This window comes from Pleurodeles waltl, chromosome 9 (genome assembly GCF_031143425.1).
Source record: "Pleurodeles waltl isolate 20211129_DDA chromosome 9, aPleWal1.hap1.20221129, whole genome shotgun sequence".
NCBI lineage: Eukaryota > Metazoa > Chordata > Amphibia > Caudata > Salamandridae > Pleurodeles > Pleurodeles waltl.
Window position 1 is genome coordinate 384,779,875 of NC_090448.1, and position 14,278 is coordinate 384,794,152.

General features: G+C 40.6%; 1 protein-coding gene across 5 annotated transcripts in view; it reads right to left on the reverse strand.

Moving 5' to 3' along the window:
• LOC138259344 (uncharacterized) overlaps nt 1-14,278 on the reverse strand; it is a 153,905-nt gene that overhangs the window by 83,471 nt on the left and 56,156 nt on the right. For all 5 annotated transcript variants that reach the window (XM_069206997.1, XM_069206998.1, XM_069207001.1 and 2 more), the window contains exon 3: nt 12,183-12,344. In XM_069206997.1, the coding sequence (XP_069063098.1) occupies nt 12,183-12,344 (162 nt within the window). The remainder of the gene's footprint in view (nt 1-12,182; nt 12,345-14,278) is intronic.

Sequence of the window (14,278 nt, forward strand, 5' to 3'; positions counted from 1 at the left end):
GCAGGGAACAAACCTACCCCAAAGCCAATCTGGTAAGAAGTTTAAGCGTTCACTTTTCCCTTGAGATCACAAAAACCAAGATTGACAATAGAGGTAAGGGAGTTTTATCCACCATGTTACAGTTCTTATCGTCCGCAACCCACCCACTTTGCCAAGTGCGATGAGAGAAGTGTATGAGGGAGTAAGAGGGGGGTAGAAGGGGGCAGGCAAGGGGGGGGATGTGTGTGGTGTGTATAGGGTGTGTGTGTTTAGGGTGTGTGCGTGTGTGTGTAGGGTGAACGTCTGTCTCTATTTACTGTTGTAAACTCAAATGTCCACATTTAGGCACACACATTGCTACGGTGCCTTTCATCAAGGACATACGGTAAAACTCTCAGCAGGCCTACCCTGGTCCCTGTGCTCCCTCGGAGTGGTCGTGAACTTGTGACTTTGTCCCAGTCCAGTGTAACCAGATAAACACATTAAGCGCTTTGTGCTTCTAAGGGCTATTTTTACAGAAAACGTTGAGATTACATATCTCTGGTTCCACTGAGATTCTTGTAATTGTGGAATTATTTATTAAAATAACATCTGTTTTTCTAAATTGATTTGAGATTTCCCTTGTGCTGTGTTTCACACGATTACTTTTTATGTGCTGCATAAATACTTTACACATTGCCTTTAAATTAAGCCAGACTGCTTTTGTAACAAGCTACAAGAGAGCTCATGCTGACAAAGATTGTGGTTGTTGCCTGAATGGAGCTACAACACGCAACCAACCCACCCCAAAACCAATAACTCAATTTCTTACACTGAGTAAAAGGTTTGAATAATTTTATTGACAAACAATGCAGGACACAACTTCACCATAGTATAGTATATACTCACATCACTCCTTAAGCAAGCCATTTAATTAACATAATTACCATGCGTTATTCTAAATAACGCATGCTGATAAAGATTAAAAACTGGAAATACCATAGGACAGCTAACATATAAAGTTTTGGAAAAAGAGAGGTAAGGAATAAAAGAACAAAGCCTGGAGAAGGGCAGAAAATGAAAAGGAGAGGAAGGCCAAATCAGTACAAGGAGGGGAAAGAGTAATGTGGGGTGGGGTAGGGGAAGAGGTAACATCTCAGACACTGTACATTCTGAGCTTATAACTCTTGTAATAATAGTTATTTTGCTGTCACTACTTATAGGTGTGAAAAGTACTTGTGAGGATCACATGACTCTGTAAGCTCAGTGCCCACAACGATTGAGTCTACTCATTTGTGCAACATTGCTCCCCCCATCCCTTCCAGCCATATAATACTCTAAAAATGCCCTGGCAATTGCCATTGCAGAGCACCATCAACCCTGCAGTGGACAAAGATATATCTAAAATTAACCCCTTTCCCACTTTTTAAAGTAAGTTTCTCCATGAGTCCATAACACCTCTGGAATTCAGGAAAAGGATGATTAGCTTCCATGAACCTCCAGCTTGTGCTTTAGCAATGTTGCTTTCTTGAAGACTGGAACTCTATATTGTGAGCCTGCAAGCATGATTAGGATAGTGCCACACCTATACCATAGGGGAGTCTGGGGACCTACCGAGGAGTTAATGAACTTTCGAACCACAGCTGTCCAAAACCAAAACAGTAGGTGCTTTGCTATCAAAAGGGAGGGATGGATACTCAGTACATTGATGTTCGATACATTTTTAAAATTCTTCAACATCTCAACTCCCCATTCAACATGAGGTCTGGCCGCAACACTACCACAAATAATCACCTGGTCACATGATTCTTTCCACACAGTCCAGTCTTCCTTCAAGGCCTGTTAATTTACAGTACAGTATCACTGTTTCGTTTCCATCAGCATCATTTGTGTCTCCATTACCTCCAGTTGTGAGTCCATAGCAGCTGCTTTTCAGCATTTTCTATCTTCCTCATAATTGTATCTAGAGTCACCATAATTTTGTCCTGCTTCTCTCTTTTTCTGGTGTGAGTCAGCCAAAATGAACAGTGTGGTCTGTGTCCCAACTGCCACAATGAAGCTAGACCCACTCCGGCCTGCTGTTATAGCTGCACCTATTAGACAGCACTTACCAGCCAGCCTCCTCCAGTCACTTGGGTGGATTAGGCCAGCAGCTCTACAGCCAGCCCCAGTTACACAAAACCTCTCAATGTTTACTTGAGCATTCTATGATCCTCTTGCCCTGGTGTCCAGCGACACCCAAGCCCATCGATGACCAACCCTCTTAATGAAAGGTCAAAGCGCCAAGTGCTTTAATGGTACATCTTTAAACTGCTACATGTGTAAGGCGCATTCCTGCAGCCACAGATAATCTTGTACTACTGGGGCCCATACGGCTGCTCCATTAGCTTTGCATTCATAACCCCAAAGTACAAATTGGAAAGGGCACTTTACATCACCACCGGCTTGCCCGAAAAGAAGACTGTACATGGAGTCTAGAGAGAGCATCCATCACGCCCTCCCCCAAAAGCTCCACCACTGCGAGACAGGAGACAGACTAGACATCAGCTACACAAACAAACCTAGCAACAGAACAGCGAGAGGAGGTCTCAAAGGAATCCTGGATTAACATCTGTCCCATTCTCTACATGTTCCCTGTTAGTATTTGACATGAATACATGTCACGCTATGTTTGACAGCTGTACAAGCTATGTGCTGTGAACTTGTGCAATGATAAAGACGTTCTAGAAAAACATTTCACCCTGAATCAAATACATCACTAATGTTCTGCTTTCTTGTGACACACTGCTAGTGTGACTAAATGTGGAGAAGGATTAGTTAAACTTGCTGAGTGCTATAACTGGCAGACTGGTTTCTCAGTTTCTCCCAGAAGCCTCCCTAGCACAAACAAAGAATGGAAAGCATGCCAACTACCTATTCCACATTGTTAGGTAAAAGTATGGTGTATATATAAGCAATGGAACTAACGGACTGTCTAGGACAGAATGGGAAAATGTGATAAAACATGTGGTCCTTTACATACCTATGTGAAAGACCTGGAGTGTTATGCCTGTACTCCCCCTCCCTCTATGCCAATAAAAATACCAAGCCTCTGCGGAGAGAGAACACTACAGTATGAATTTACACTTATTCACTATCATTACTACATAAATTACTAACAGACTCTTAGCTGTGTGGTCTTGATTCTACTGCAGAACTCTTTAATTCTCCAACTGTCACTCCCTGCCTCGATATTTGGCACCCAAATCTTTTATCCCATTGGCAGCGGGGTACTGAGCAAATCTTTGGGACTGGGACATTCCTTTACAAATAAACTGATGACCAGTCATACTAATTTACGGTATAAATCTCTTCTTTCTAATTCCAAATGTATTGTTTTGGTTTGCCTTCAAAAGGGAAAGCCCCTTTATAGCAGTTAGCATCCATCTTCAAATTTCTTTTTTTAAGAAATGCTCACCAGATATGTGGGGTTTGTCCACTTCACACTCTCTCCAGTGATCCGCAGGTGGAGGTGTAAACATCTTTTTAATGCAGCGCCCAGTACTATAATACATTAGCATTAAAATTTGGGGTTTCAATATTAAATGCAATTCAAAAACTAAATTATAAAAGCATACGTGTGAGGAATTCGGTGTATTATATGATATGGCTGTGGAGTCTTATCATGGAATGCACTTCCAAAAACTGCCTTGGGTTCAGTCAGGTGTGTTTGTATTACCTATAGCTCAACCCTGGGTAGCTGTGGATTCGAGCAGCAAGGCTTTACAAAGGAACTTAGCGTAACAGATTTAACAGCACCAGACAACCAAATAAGAAAGTCACAAAACCTGAAAGAACCACGACACTAAATTATAACAGAAGAGTATATTTTTTGTGAATTTGAGAGACCCTGATTAGCCAAACCCACCAGAGGGTTCCTGTGATATTACTTTTAAATGCAACTGCAAACAAGCTTTGGTCAACAAAACGTTTGTAAACTTCTGAAAAATTTGATAGTTAATTCAGGTACTCCAGCCTGTCTTGATCAACCAAATTCGACAACGGAGGTCTAAGGGGCCAGAGAGGATACCTTGGACAGTTACATGGCCACCAGAGTGTTTTAAGTCAAGTTCTAAACTTTACACGACAACTGCCATAGTCTTTAAAGGAGTTGTCCTGATGCTGAGGATACAGGATGAAAAGATGCCGGAGGGTGCTCCATTGGAGGTGTAGTCGACCAAGGTGAGTTTGTGCTGAATTCATGGGTAATGTCAGGTGACTTTGGTCACAGAAGTTGGGGTCCCACGAAGACTTCGTCGATGCAGAAGATGGTCAAATGATGCTGAGCTACTGGTCTCTTTACACTGCAGTTGGGGCAAAATCCTTAAGTGGGGCTAGTATCCCTCCAGCGTGACAAATCTGGCCTCTGGCGGCACTCCTGGGTCCAGTAGACTCGGGTGCAACGTTTGGCTGCCTAGGATCGGTCAGTTCGGGCTCTTGGTGGCAGGTAGTGACAAAACGTCTGCAGTGGCTACCAACTTGCGGTTTGGGCTTCTTCAGCTCATTTGTCCCTGGATCTCATTCCAGGGGGATCTATCAACTGATGCTGTGGAGCCACTGCTTGGATCTGGGGCCAGGAAATCAACTTTTCCCAAGTCCAGGAGCCACAGGCACAGTCCAAACTTTACCAGCCCAAAATGCAACAGGTACAGTCCTTCTAACAGTGAGCCACTCTTCGTGACGTTTCAAGAGTAGCAGGGCAGTCCTTCTTTGGTCCTTTCTCTAAATCCAACATGCTCTGAGGAGCAAGGTGCTAGGGGTGCCAAATTTACCTCAGAGGGGACCATGCGGTCACTACCCAATGGGCTACTAGGTCCACTCCCTTGTGATTTGTTTCCCGCAATGTGAGGCAATTGCTATTCCCAGAGAGCACTTATCTAGCCTCTCTCAAGAAGTCCGGAACCCTCTTCGCCCATCAGGAGCTTGGTAGCCCACCCTAGAATTGTGGTTACCTGATGCCTACACGCCCACTAGAAACCCGGTTTGGGCACTGGATTCCCCTCTCTGTCTCAGAAGCGTTATCACAATTTGTCCTTCAAATGCACCTTCTTCTTTGCACCTCTACTTTTGGGCCAACACGCCACTTGGCCTTCCTGGGAGAGGAGCTCACACCTCGTTCTGCGGCTACTGCCTTTGTTCCCAAGCCTGAGAGTCGTTCACATGTCTCCCCTAGAGAGCAGAAAGCGGTCTGTGGGCCAGGGCCTTTGGGAGGCCAATGGAGTAGCCGGAGCAGAGAGTGATAACATTCTAAAAGTTGCAGAACTTCAATTGTGACATTAAAGTAGACTTAGGCATCAGATCAGGTTCAATGTCATGATTAATTTGATACCGTGCAGTACCCAGTAAGGTAGTCCCAGTCAGGAGTTAGTCAGGATGAGGTGCCAGCAGGTAACCCAATGTTTGCCCGTATGGCTACTAACTTCCCAGCAGAACGACAATTTTGATTTGTTGCTGTTACAACATATGAAAAATATATGACTTACTTAACAATATATAGCCCCTGTCATAGGGCTCAATAGGCTCTTCGTAGCGGAGAATTAAATATAGGGGTAAGGGGAGTGGTGGTTTGTTATTGGTTTAAATAGCAAAATCGAACTAGCAGTGTAAACACTGTTCTACCAGTCTGCAGTGGAAGGCTGGGAGCCATTTTGTCCTTTGTCACGTTCAGGTTGGCACAACCAGTGCTGCAGCTCGGAGTGGAAACTGGAAGGATTAGAACACTGGGAACGAAGTCAGATTAGCAGGCCTCAGTGCACTCAGTCAAAAAACCAACAGCATTAGTCCAAAACTGTGGGGGTAAACATTGAAAAAGCAGCATTTCCTTACAATATGGTATATGAGGGATAATCATTTGTTTGGTGCAACAGATATAAATCAGTTCTACAGGTAAATCAGTTTCAGAACTTTTATTAGGTTTTCAGAAAAAAAGCATTTTGAGCCTACTGTACAGATAATCAAATTTTTAAAAGACCATTAAGTCATGGGTGGAGCTTTTATGTTTATCGGGTGCACAGGTACATTCTTCAGTTGCCTGACTTGCATATAATTGTCTCTGTCGCACATCAGAATACTGTAGTACTGATTTCTTCATCAAATATATATGAACATATCCAAGTCACCTTTTTGTCAACTAAAACATTCTCAACGTGATAAATATCAAGTGAATTCTGTGTCAATATGTGAATATACTAACTGTGATGGGAAGGAAGGTAGGTGTGCTTTAGGTGAAATCCTGCACCACATACCCTACACCATTTTAATAACTGGCTTATTGCATAGATTACGCTCCCTGAGCCTCTAAATTATAACCCAGAGAGATGCACCAGAAGCTGCTTGTCTGATCATTACACACTTGACTTCCACCATTCATTTATTATTTACGTTTGTACAGCTTCATAATAAATTTGGGGGAAGGCGAAAGCCATCCACTTATGCACAGATAATAGAAGGGTTAGAAACAAAATTCAGAGTTTCTGATTCTCTCGCTGTTTCCTTAAATAAGCTCCTCCTGAAAACAAACCTAATCTTAGCTCAAGTGTGAAGCCATCTATCACTACTGTGAGTTTCTCTAGACCCATAAACTTGACAATGGAATCCCATGCAGGGCAATCTGGCTGCAGAGACAGAAGACATAAGTGATAGTTCTTAGGATGAATTAGGTCCACATTTTAGGCATACTGAATGTTACTTATCAAAAATCCTTTTAAATGCCAATACTATTTACTGTTATTTTTAAAGCTTACATTAATATTTATTTTGTCAAATGTATGATATTGTAAATGTACATTTCCCTTCAGTTGCTTGACCTCCCAGTTTCTCACCAATATAGGTCACGTGGTTTTCTTCATTTGACTCAGACTCATCATTTGATGTGTTTGTTTTTTTCTCTTATTCATAAAGAGTTTGCATTCTGCATCTCCTTTTTTTCATTCTGTTACTCTCTTCATTAATCATAGTTTGACTCCCTTCTGCAGTGCTGTGATTGTATTCCCCAGTTTGAAACTGAAGACCAGTATGGAACAGCCAGAGAAATCTCTGGTTGTTTAATGTACTTCCTTTTTCATTGACCACCATTGGGGGAGATGTCTTCGACCAAACACTGTTAACTTCTATGGTAATGGTGCTATCCGTTTTTTTCCTAGTGCCTTCATTTTAATATAATTTTTTCTTTCATCTCTCAACAGTTTCTTTGGCTCCTGCTTTCAATGCTCATTCTATATCAAAGTTTGCTACTCTATGCCCTAGATATTTCTGAAAATACAGTTTTGAGGTACCACATAATGTAATACCTTGCCTATCTTACTTCAAAATATCTAAGAGAAAGTATCCTCAAAGTTCCTGTGTTTGAAGTCTACATTTGTTTTATTCCAATGTAAGGAGCTGCCCCTCACACTTCTGGAGTCAGGCTGTAACTCACTGGGCATTATTATTTAGCTTTTCCATTGTTTTTTGCTTCTACAATTCTTGTGGCAAGCTCTCCGGTCTATCGTTTCATTTCTATTATAATAGTAGTAAGTACCCTCTATGTTTTATGCATTACAATTCTTCGGCCTCTTCTTTTGGAATGTCTTTGCATTAAATCAACGTAGTTAACATGTTATTTCTTTCCTGCTTTTCAATCATATCTTGGGCTCAGTTGTTTGTGTTTTTGGGCCTCAATCAGTTTGTATTTTGTAGGTTATCCTTTTATTTTTGACAGGCCCAAGCTTTTGATTGTAATTCTTCATAGGTTCTTGGTATATCTTCTGTTAAGCCTCAAAGAACTGTTCGGCGTCATTGACATAGCTCCCTATTATTTGTATTTTCAAGCTTTCCTTTCAGTCTGTGGTTTAGTTGAGTTTGGAGATATTTCTCAGGCATTCCACTGTCTGTGATCTTCCCTCTGTGCACAGCGATAAGCAATTTTAAGTTGATCTTTCAGAATCCAACTCGACTAGTGATACTGCCTTGTGAGCCAAAGCACAACAGATGGAAAGTATTTCGAGATAATCCATTGACATGTGTTGCTTTAACATAGTATATCATCCCTGTCAACTTTATATGCATTTGCTGAATCAAATAGTTATGCAGTATGATGATGGTGACTATTACCAGACAAACTATGAGAGCCTTTTTCTTTTTATGTATGGGAAGACTTCCCAATATGGAAGTTCCTTCCAGAAGGCGATCAGGAAAAAGTCCACATTTTTACATTTCTCATTATTATCATCATCAATTCTATTTATTTTGGCATTTCGCCTTAAAAGACAAGTAAATAAGTAGTTAAAACATGGTACAGTAACTTTGTTGCACACTAGTAGGCAAGACTGAATAATCTATTTACTACACACCATTAAAACAACTAAAATTGAAAATTAAAAATATTAAACTTGTTTTATAGCTAATATATCATTGGTACTTTACAATGGGTGGCGTGCAATTAAACAATGACAAATCAATATTCAATAAGTTAAAATTAATTTTTGCAGAGAAATAAAATAATTGTTATATACATATTTAATCATATCTCATTAATTATTTGCCCTGTGACCTATAGCCCCATGTTTCCACCTCAGGCCACATGAGGACTGGGACCTCATTAGGTCTTGTTTCACAAGGCAGACTTCACCCAGAATTTTCTCTCTCCTGGTCCACATTTTGAAAACTACCCGATTGTACCACTGCTACAGACATGGCCAAGATGGAAAGGGTGATTCTCTTTATTCAGCTTGGGGAATGGGTCTGTTGAAGGCAGCGTGACTGCATTCCCGGGAGGCAGTGGGTTGCCTTTGAGAATAAAAGGACCTCAGATAATATATGTCCAGGAGCAGCTGAGCAACTACACATTGGTTCAGTTCGGAATGTTGGTCACAATCCAATGTGTGTGTGTGTGTATATATGTATAGATAGATATATTATTTTGTAAATCACTGATTACACCATACAGTCTTGATCCCATTTAGTGCTCAGTGTTTCTTTTGCAAAGCAATGTTTAACCCTATTAGGCACTGTTACAATATATCTGGATGTGTGCTTTATTAAACTGTTAAATAATACAAAAGTAAAAAAACACAATATGATTAGCTTTGCTTCTTAAAAACAGGTCCTAGCAAAACAAATCTTAACAATCACAAATAAAATATGCAATGCAGTTAGCAGAATTGAAAATCCTAAACACGTTTTTTGTGCTCATGGTCCTTAAGATCCAAATTGGCATCACCTCCAAACTGGTCCCTCCTCCATACCTCCCCACAACCACACTCATGCTGATGTCTGATACCGCCTCATAATGCTCAACTCCAGTTCTTACCATGTTCTTTCTCAGGTGACTCAAACCATTAATAACACTTTGATTACATACCAGCCTCCTTAGCTAAACCTGCCATCCATCCAACGCAAGATACATGACCAATCTCCTAAATTGTCTCCTCTACTTTGGCTTGAGGTCTGCAGCCACTGTACTTCCTCCCCATAATCCTCAGTTCCCTTAAACTATTACTCTCCCAATCCTCAGTAACAACAGGTCCTGCAACTCCTGATACCCCCAAAACTCCTGAAAATATGGTGGATTTTGAATCTGGTTTTGTCTCTGATCGTTTAATGACCCACACATTACAGGATGGCTTTACCATCTTTCCAGAGTTACTATGAAGCTAGAGAAATGTAAATAATAAGTGAAGAATGGTGTCTGGAGACCAAGAACATTCTCAATCATCACCACACCTGCTCAACCATTTCACAAATAATATACTCTTTGTAGCCTGGGAGGAGATCCTCACTATGATTAATAAGGAAATGTTATTTACTCGTAATCCTAGTTTTTACCCTTTGGTTTTACAGCGGATATTCCAGCTTTTATATTTTTTTTTTTGCTCTAAAAACACTGTTTTCTAGAGTGCTGTTTTCAGCAAAATATACTGGGTTTGTCTTATGTTCTGGCTAACTGGTTAAGAAAAAAGCACTGATATAAATATTGCCTTCTTTGGCATATTTTGTGGTTTAAATGGAAACATAAAAAATATTATAGACTACAAAGTTGTGCCCCGGGGTCTTGCACACATGGGGATATTTCACCATTTGTATTAATATCAGACAGAATCCTTGATGAAGAAAAAGTATTCACCATTCTGATTCTTTGCTGCCTCTGGGACATGCACACTGAACCCAAGAGGTCATTACTGACAGTGTTCAGATTGCCACATTCACCACACGGCACAACTTTAGCGGATTCTTCTATAACAGGAATGCCGGAACATACAAATCACATTAAACCTTTTCACGTCTCCAAGCTAACTTGTCTTCTAAAGAATCACACAGGGATCACATTTTGTCTATTATGTAACATCGTCATGTTCCTTCTCATATCACTACTCTGAAACCTAGCTCTCACATTCTACTCTTGATGAACAACACCCAAATTGTCCTTAAGATTGCCAAATCGAGATACATCTTTCACACCTCCACCGATCCTTAATAACTGGAGGTGCTGAAGGGGCCTAAAATGAAATGGGTTAAACTACTGATATTGTCATGAGCACATGTACCAGCTACCACAGTACAACCCCAAAAGCCTTATTTAAGACCACATTACCCAGGTCTCTTCCTTAAAGGCAGTAGGGAGTCTACCTTAATAAGGATCTCAGCATTGTCCACACAGAAAACCACTGAAGAAAAAACTTCCTTTCACTGATTCAGGGCTTCTCAAAAATATTATTCCATACACTGACTACAGCTAGTAGGTAGTTGAAAGATGCTGTCACAAATATGTCAGCTCCATATTATAATACACATAAACACTCTACTGTGATCTTGCAATATAAGAGCAGCACAGCAAGACTAAGAAATGGACCTCTTAACCTTGGCTGATATCTATTAACTGCCCATAAGAACAGAATCACTCTTTAAATCTTTGCCTAACCAAAAATACCTGAATATAATTTTAGCATTCCTTCCTCATCACGAAGTCAACCAACACCTATTGGGGTTCCCAGCTCCAGATACATCAGCAGGGGTAACAGACAGTTCTAATAAAACACTTGTGCTCAATTTTCCCTCAATTTTCCCTCAGAGATCAAAGAAGTCTCCTCTGAGGAAAGCTATCAAGATGACCTTTTCCCCAACTACCGGCTACTAAAGATAACTGAATGTGCCATTTGAACATGCAACCGGGAGTAATTTTATAGAAGGCAGGGGAGGAGAGAAAATTAAATGCCACAAATTGCAAGTGATGTGAATTGCCACTAACTTTTGAATGGGCTTAACAAGTTCATGCAGATATGTGTTAAGAATCACATACAAAGAATTATTGTGAGCATGGTGGGAATCCACTACTATAACAAGTACAGTATATAATTCTTCTTCGGAAGGCGGAAGGATTTCATAGCAAATGAGCCATAAGAGATAGTGATAGAAAGTCACTACAGCCCTAATTTAAAGTACTAAGGGACATAAGTTAATTTAACACAAGTGACAGACACTATGCTCTGGAGCTTGGCAGGACAGATTGCAAAACATTAGTGGGTTGAACATACAAACTATAATTTGGACCCATAAACAGAACTTTCCTTTTATCAGACCTTGAACATAAATAAACCAAATTTCATCGTCTCTATATAAGACTTTAAACTTTGATGAGGTACATCATATTTGCCTCGGTGGACTATAACCTGCAATTACTACAACACAGCACCCACTAATGAATACTAAAGTGGACTACAGCATCTGAAAAACTCAATAAAGGCAAACATGGACATTTTAAAAAGAGACCATCAGGCCTCCAGTGGTAACACTGGTCAATGGACATGCAAAGATGGAAATGAAAAAAACACCAAAATGTGAGTCAAACATTGCAGATGGGCACAATGCCCACTATATCAAATACAGGAGGAGGATTGAGCAGTATCAGGTATGGTGAATCCATCATATGCCATTTCCAGCATATTACTGTGGTCCCCAAGATCAGCCGGACGGTAACGGGTCCAAAACATAGAGTCTAGTCGGGCAGAGAGCTTAAATAAAACCCTGCATTATCATGGTCAGCTTAATTAGAAGCCATTTACAACTTTTCATACTACATTAGAAAAGATGCTTGTTTAAGGGCATAGATCACTCTCTGAAAATCTTCAACAAAATCTGACATGTTCAAATGTTTTCTGTCCACATTAATGTTTTCCTACTTTCTTATAACCACTGAAACAGTTACATACCAGGCTGCACTATCACCAGCTTCGCCAGGGCACATCGGGACCCTCTAAGTGATACCCTGCTGGGTTGTCTTAACTGGATAGGCGATCCTGATACATCAGTCTCTTGGGGGACATCAATCTCCTGGGCTACATCAATATCCTGCGCAAGGAGGCAGTTCACTTCTGTTTGGGAAGAAAAGAATGTTAGGATTATTTCAATATTTAAGTATAACTTATCGAAGAGAAAACCAATGACTAAATGCAAATAAATAAAAATAGGTAAGGCCCTTCAAACTCCGAGACCCCCTAAAAATCTGGGGCAATGCATTTTCAGTTTTGGAAGTTGCCACCTTCGGGCATCAAACTTAAGCTACTCATCTTCTTTTTAGAAAACAATGAAAAACCTACCTGTTTATCTAAGAACAAACATTCACTTTATATTTGTTTCTTAATCAAGCACCTAGAGACCCTTGGGGGTAACAGCTCTTTAAAAGTTCCATTTAACATACAAGAGTCAGCATTCATAGTATATAAGCAACTTGATTGATGGTAGAGAGAGACTTCTGGATCAGAATTTCCTGTTTCTGTGTGACATAAACACAGAGAAAAGCTCTGACAGTACCCTGGTTTTAATACTAGAGTCTGAAAATCATCTGCTTACCTCCGCACTTTTACCATTACTACTTTCACCCCCATTCTCATGGTTAAAAGCACCTGGAAGAGTTAATCACTCTTTATGAAAAGTCAAACATGTGTTTCTTCTTTAAAGTCATTTCTCAAGAATCTTTGTTCCACAATCAAAAATCTGCTGCAATGTATTTCAAGCTAAGTAGTCATAAAATCCTTGTCTACATATTTCAAGGTGATAAAGTTAGACACCAATGACGCATATTCAAAGATCATGTTCGCGGTTGTAGAGTCGAAAAGTCCTGGCGCATTGCCCATGTGACAACCTGCTCCTCATTTTCATATTTTGGCAAACTTGTGTTTTCTGGAACAAAAGACCAGTGTCAGATGCTGTTTGACTAGTGCCCACAAGATTATGGTGTGCTGCTCATTAATGGAGTCATAGACCCTGTTGGGTTACTGGGGACCATCCAAAGTGGTTCTCCATTTAGTATGGGTGACTACTGCCCAAGGACCAGACCAGAACACTACCAACACTTGGTGGGAGCTGATTTCAGTAGTTGCGTACTGTGCCTGATATCAGACTGGGTGGGATGGGGAGGTAGGATAACATGTCATGGCTCTCCCCAGTAAATCTACCCAATATGTTACAGCTTAGCCCACTCATTCCCCTTGCCCTTAAGGGAGTAACCATGCTCTTTTCGATCCACCCCCTCCAAACAGGTATGTAGCCCCTTAAGTTGTACAGTGTTTCATACTGCTGGTAGCCATAATAAGCTACCTTCCGCCAACTCTGCATATCTCCATACACCCTTCCTTAAAAGTTTCTTCCTAGCTAAATTCAGTGTAATGCAGAGTGCACTGTCTGTCTGGCTCTGCATCATCATCATCCAGAGGAACGATCTTTTGTTGCACATGCCCAAAACTAGACCAGTTCTCGATGGATAAGGTGTGACCTGCTCAGAGAGAAGTACCTGGAAAAAACATGATCTGGAAACTGGCCAGAGGCACATAACTTATAGAAGGATTTAGTTGTCAGCCCTTCCCTCATATATCCTGCACTATACTTAGTTGTAATAATGGTCTCCCTGAAACCCAGTGTTTCCCTTCAAACAGTTGCTAATGAGATGATAGCAAACAGAGAGAAAATGCAAGAGACTAAGTTTCTTTCTCTCCAAACATTTTGTATGAACCATGAGCCTGATCCCACATTTGAAGTGAGCCAACTGTCCCTAGGGCTAGATATATCACTACTTTTAGCTCTAACTTCTCAGTTAAAATTAGTTTTGGATAGCATTGTTACTTTCAATAACTTCTGTTGCAATGTAGTAATGTAGGGGATTTATCACTATGGGCATATTTGTAAAGGTAAGTAGTCAGATGGTGGTATGACATGGTTCGGTGTGTGTTTGTGTAGGAACCTCAAAGAGTTGGGATTGCCCTATCCCTGAATAAAACACATGTTCCCATTAATGTAAACAAATAATTGT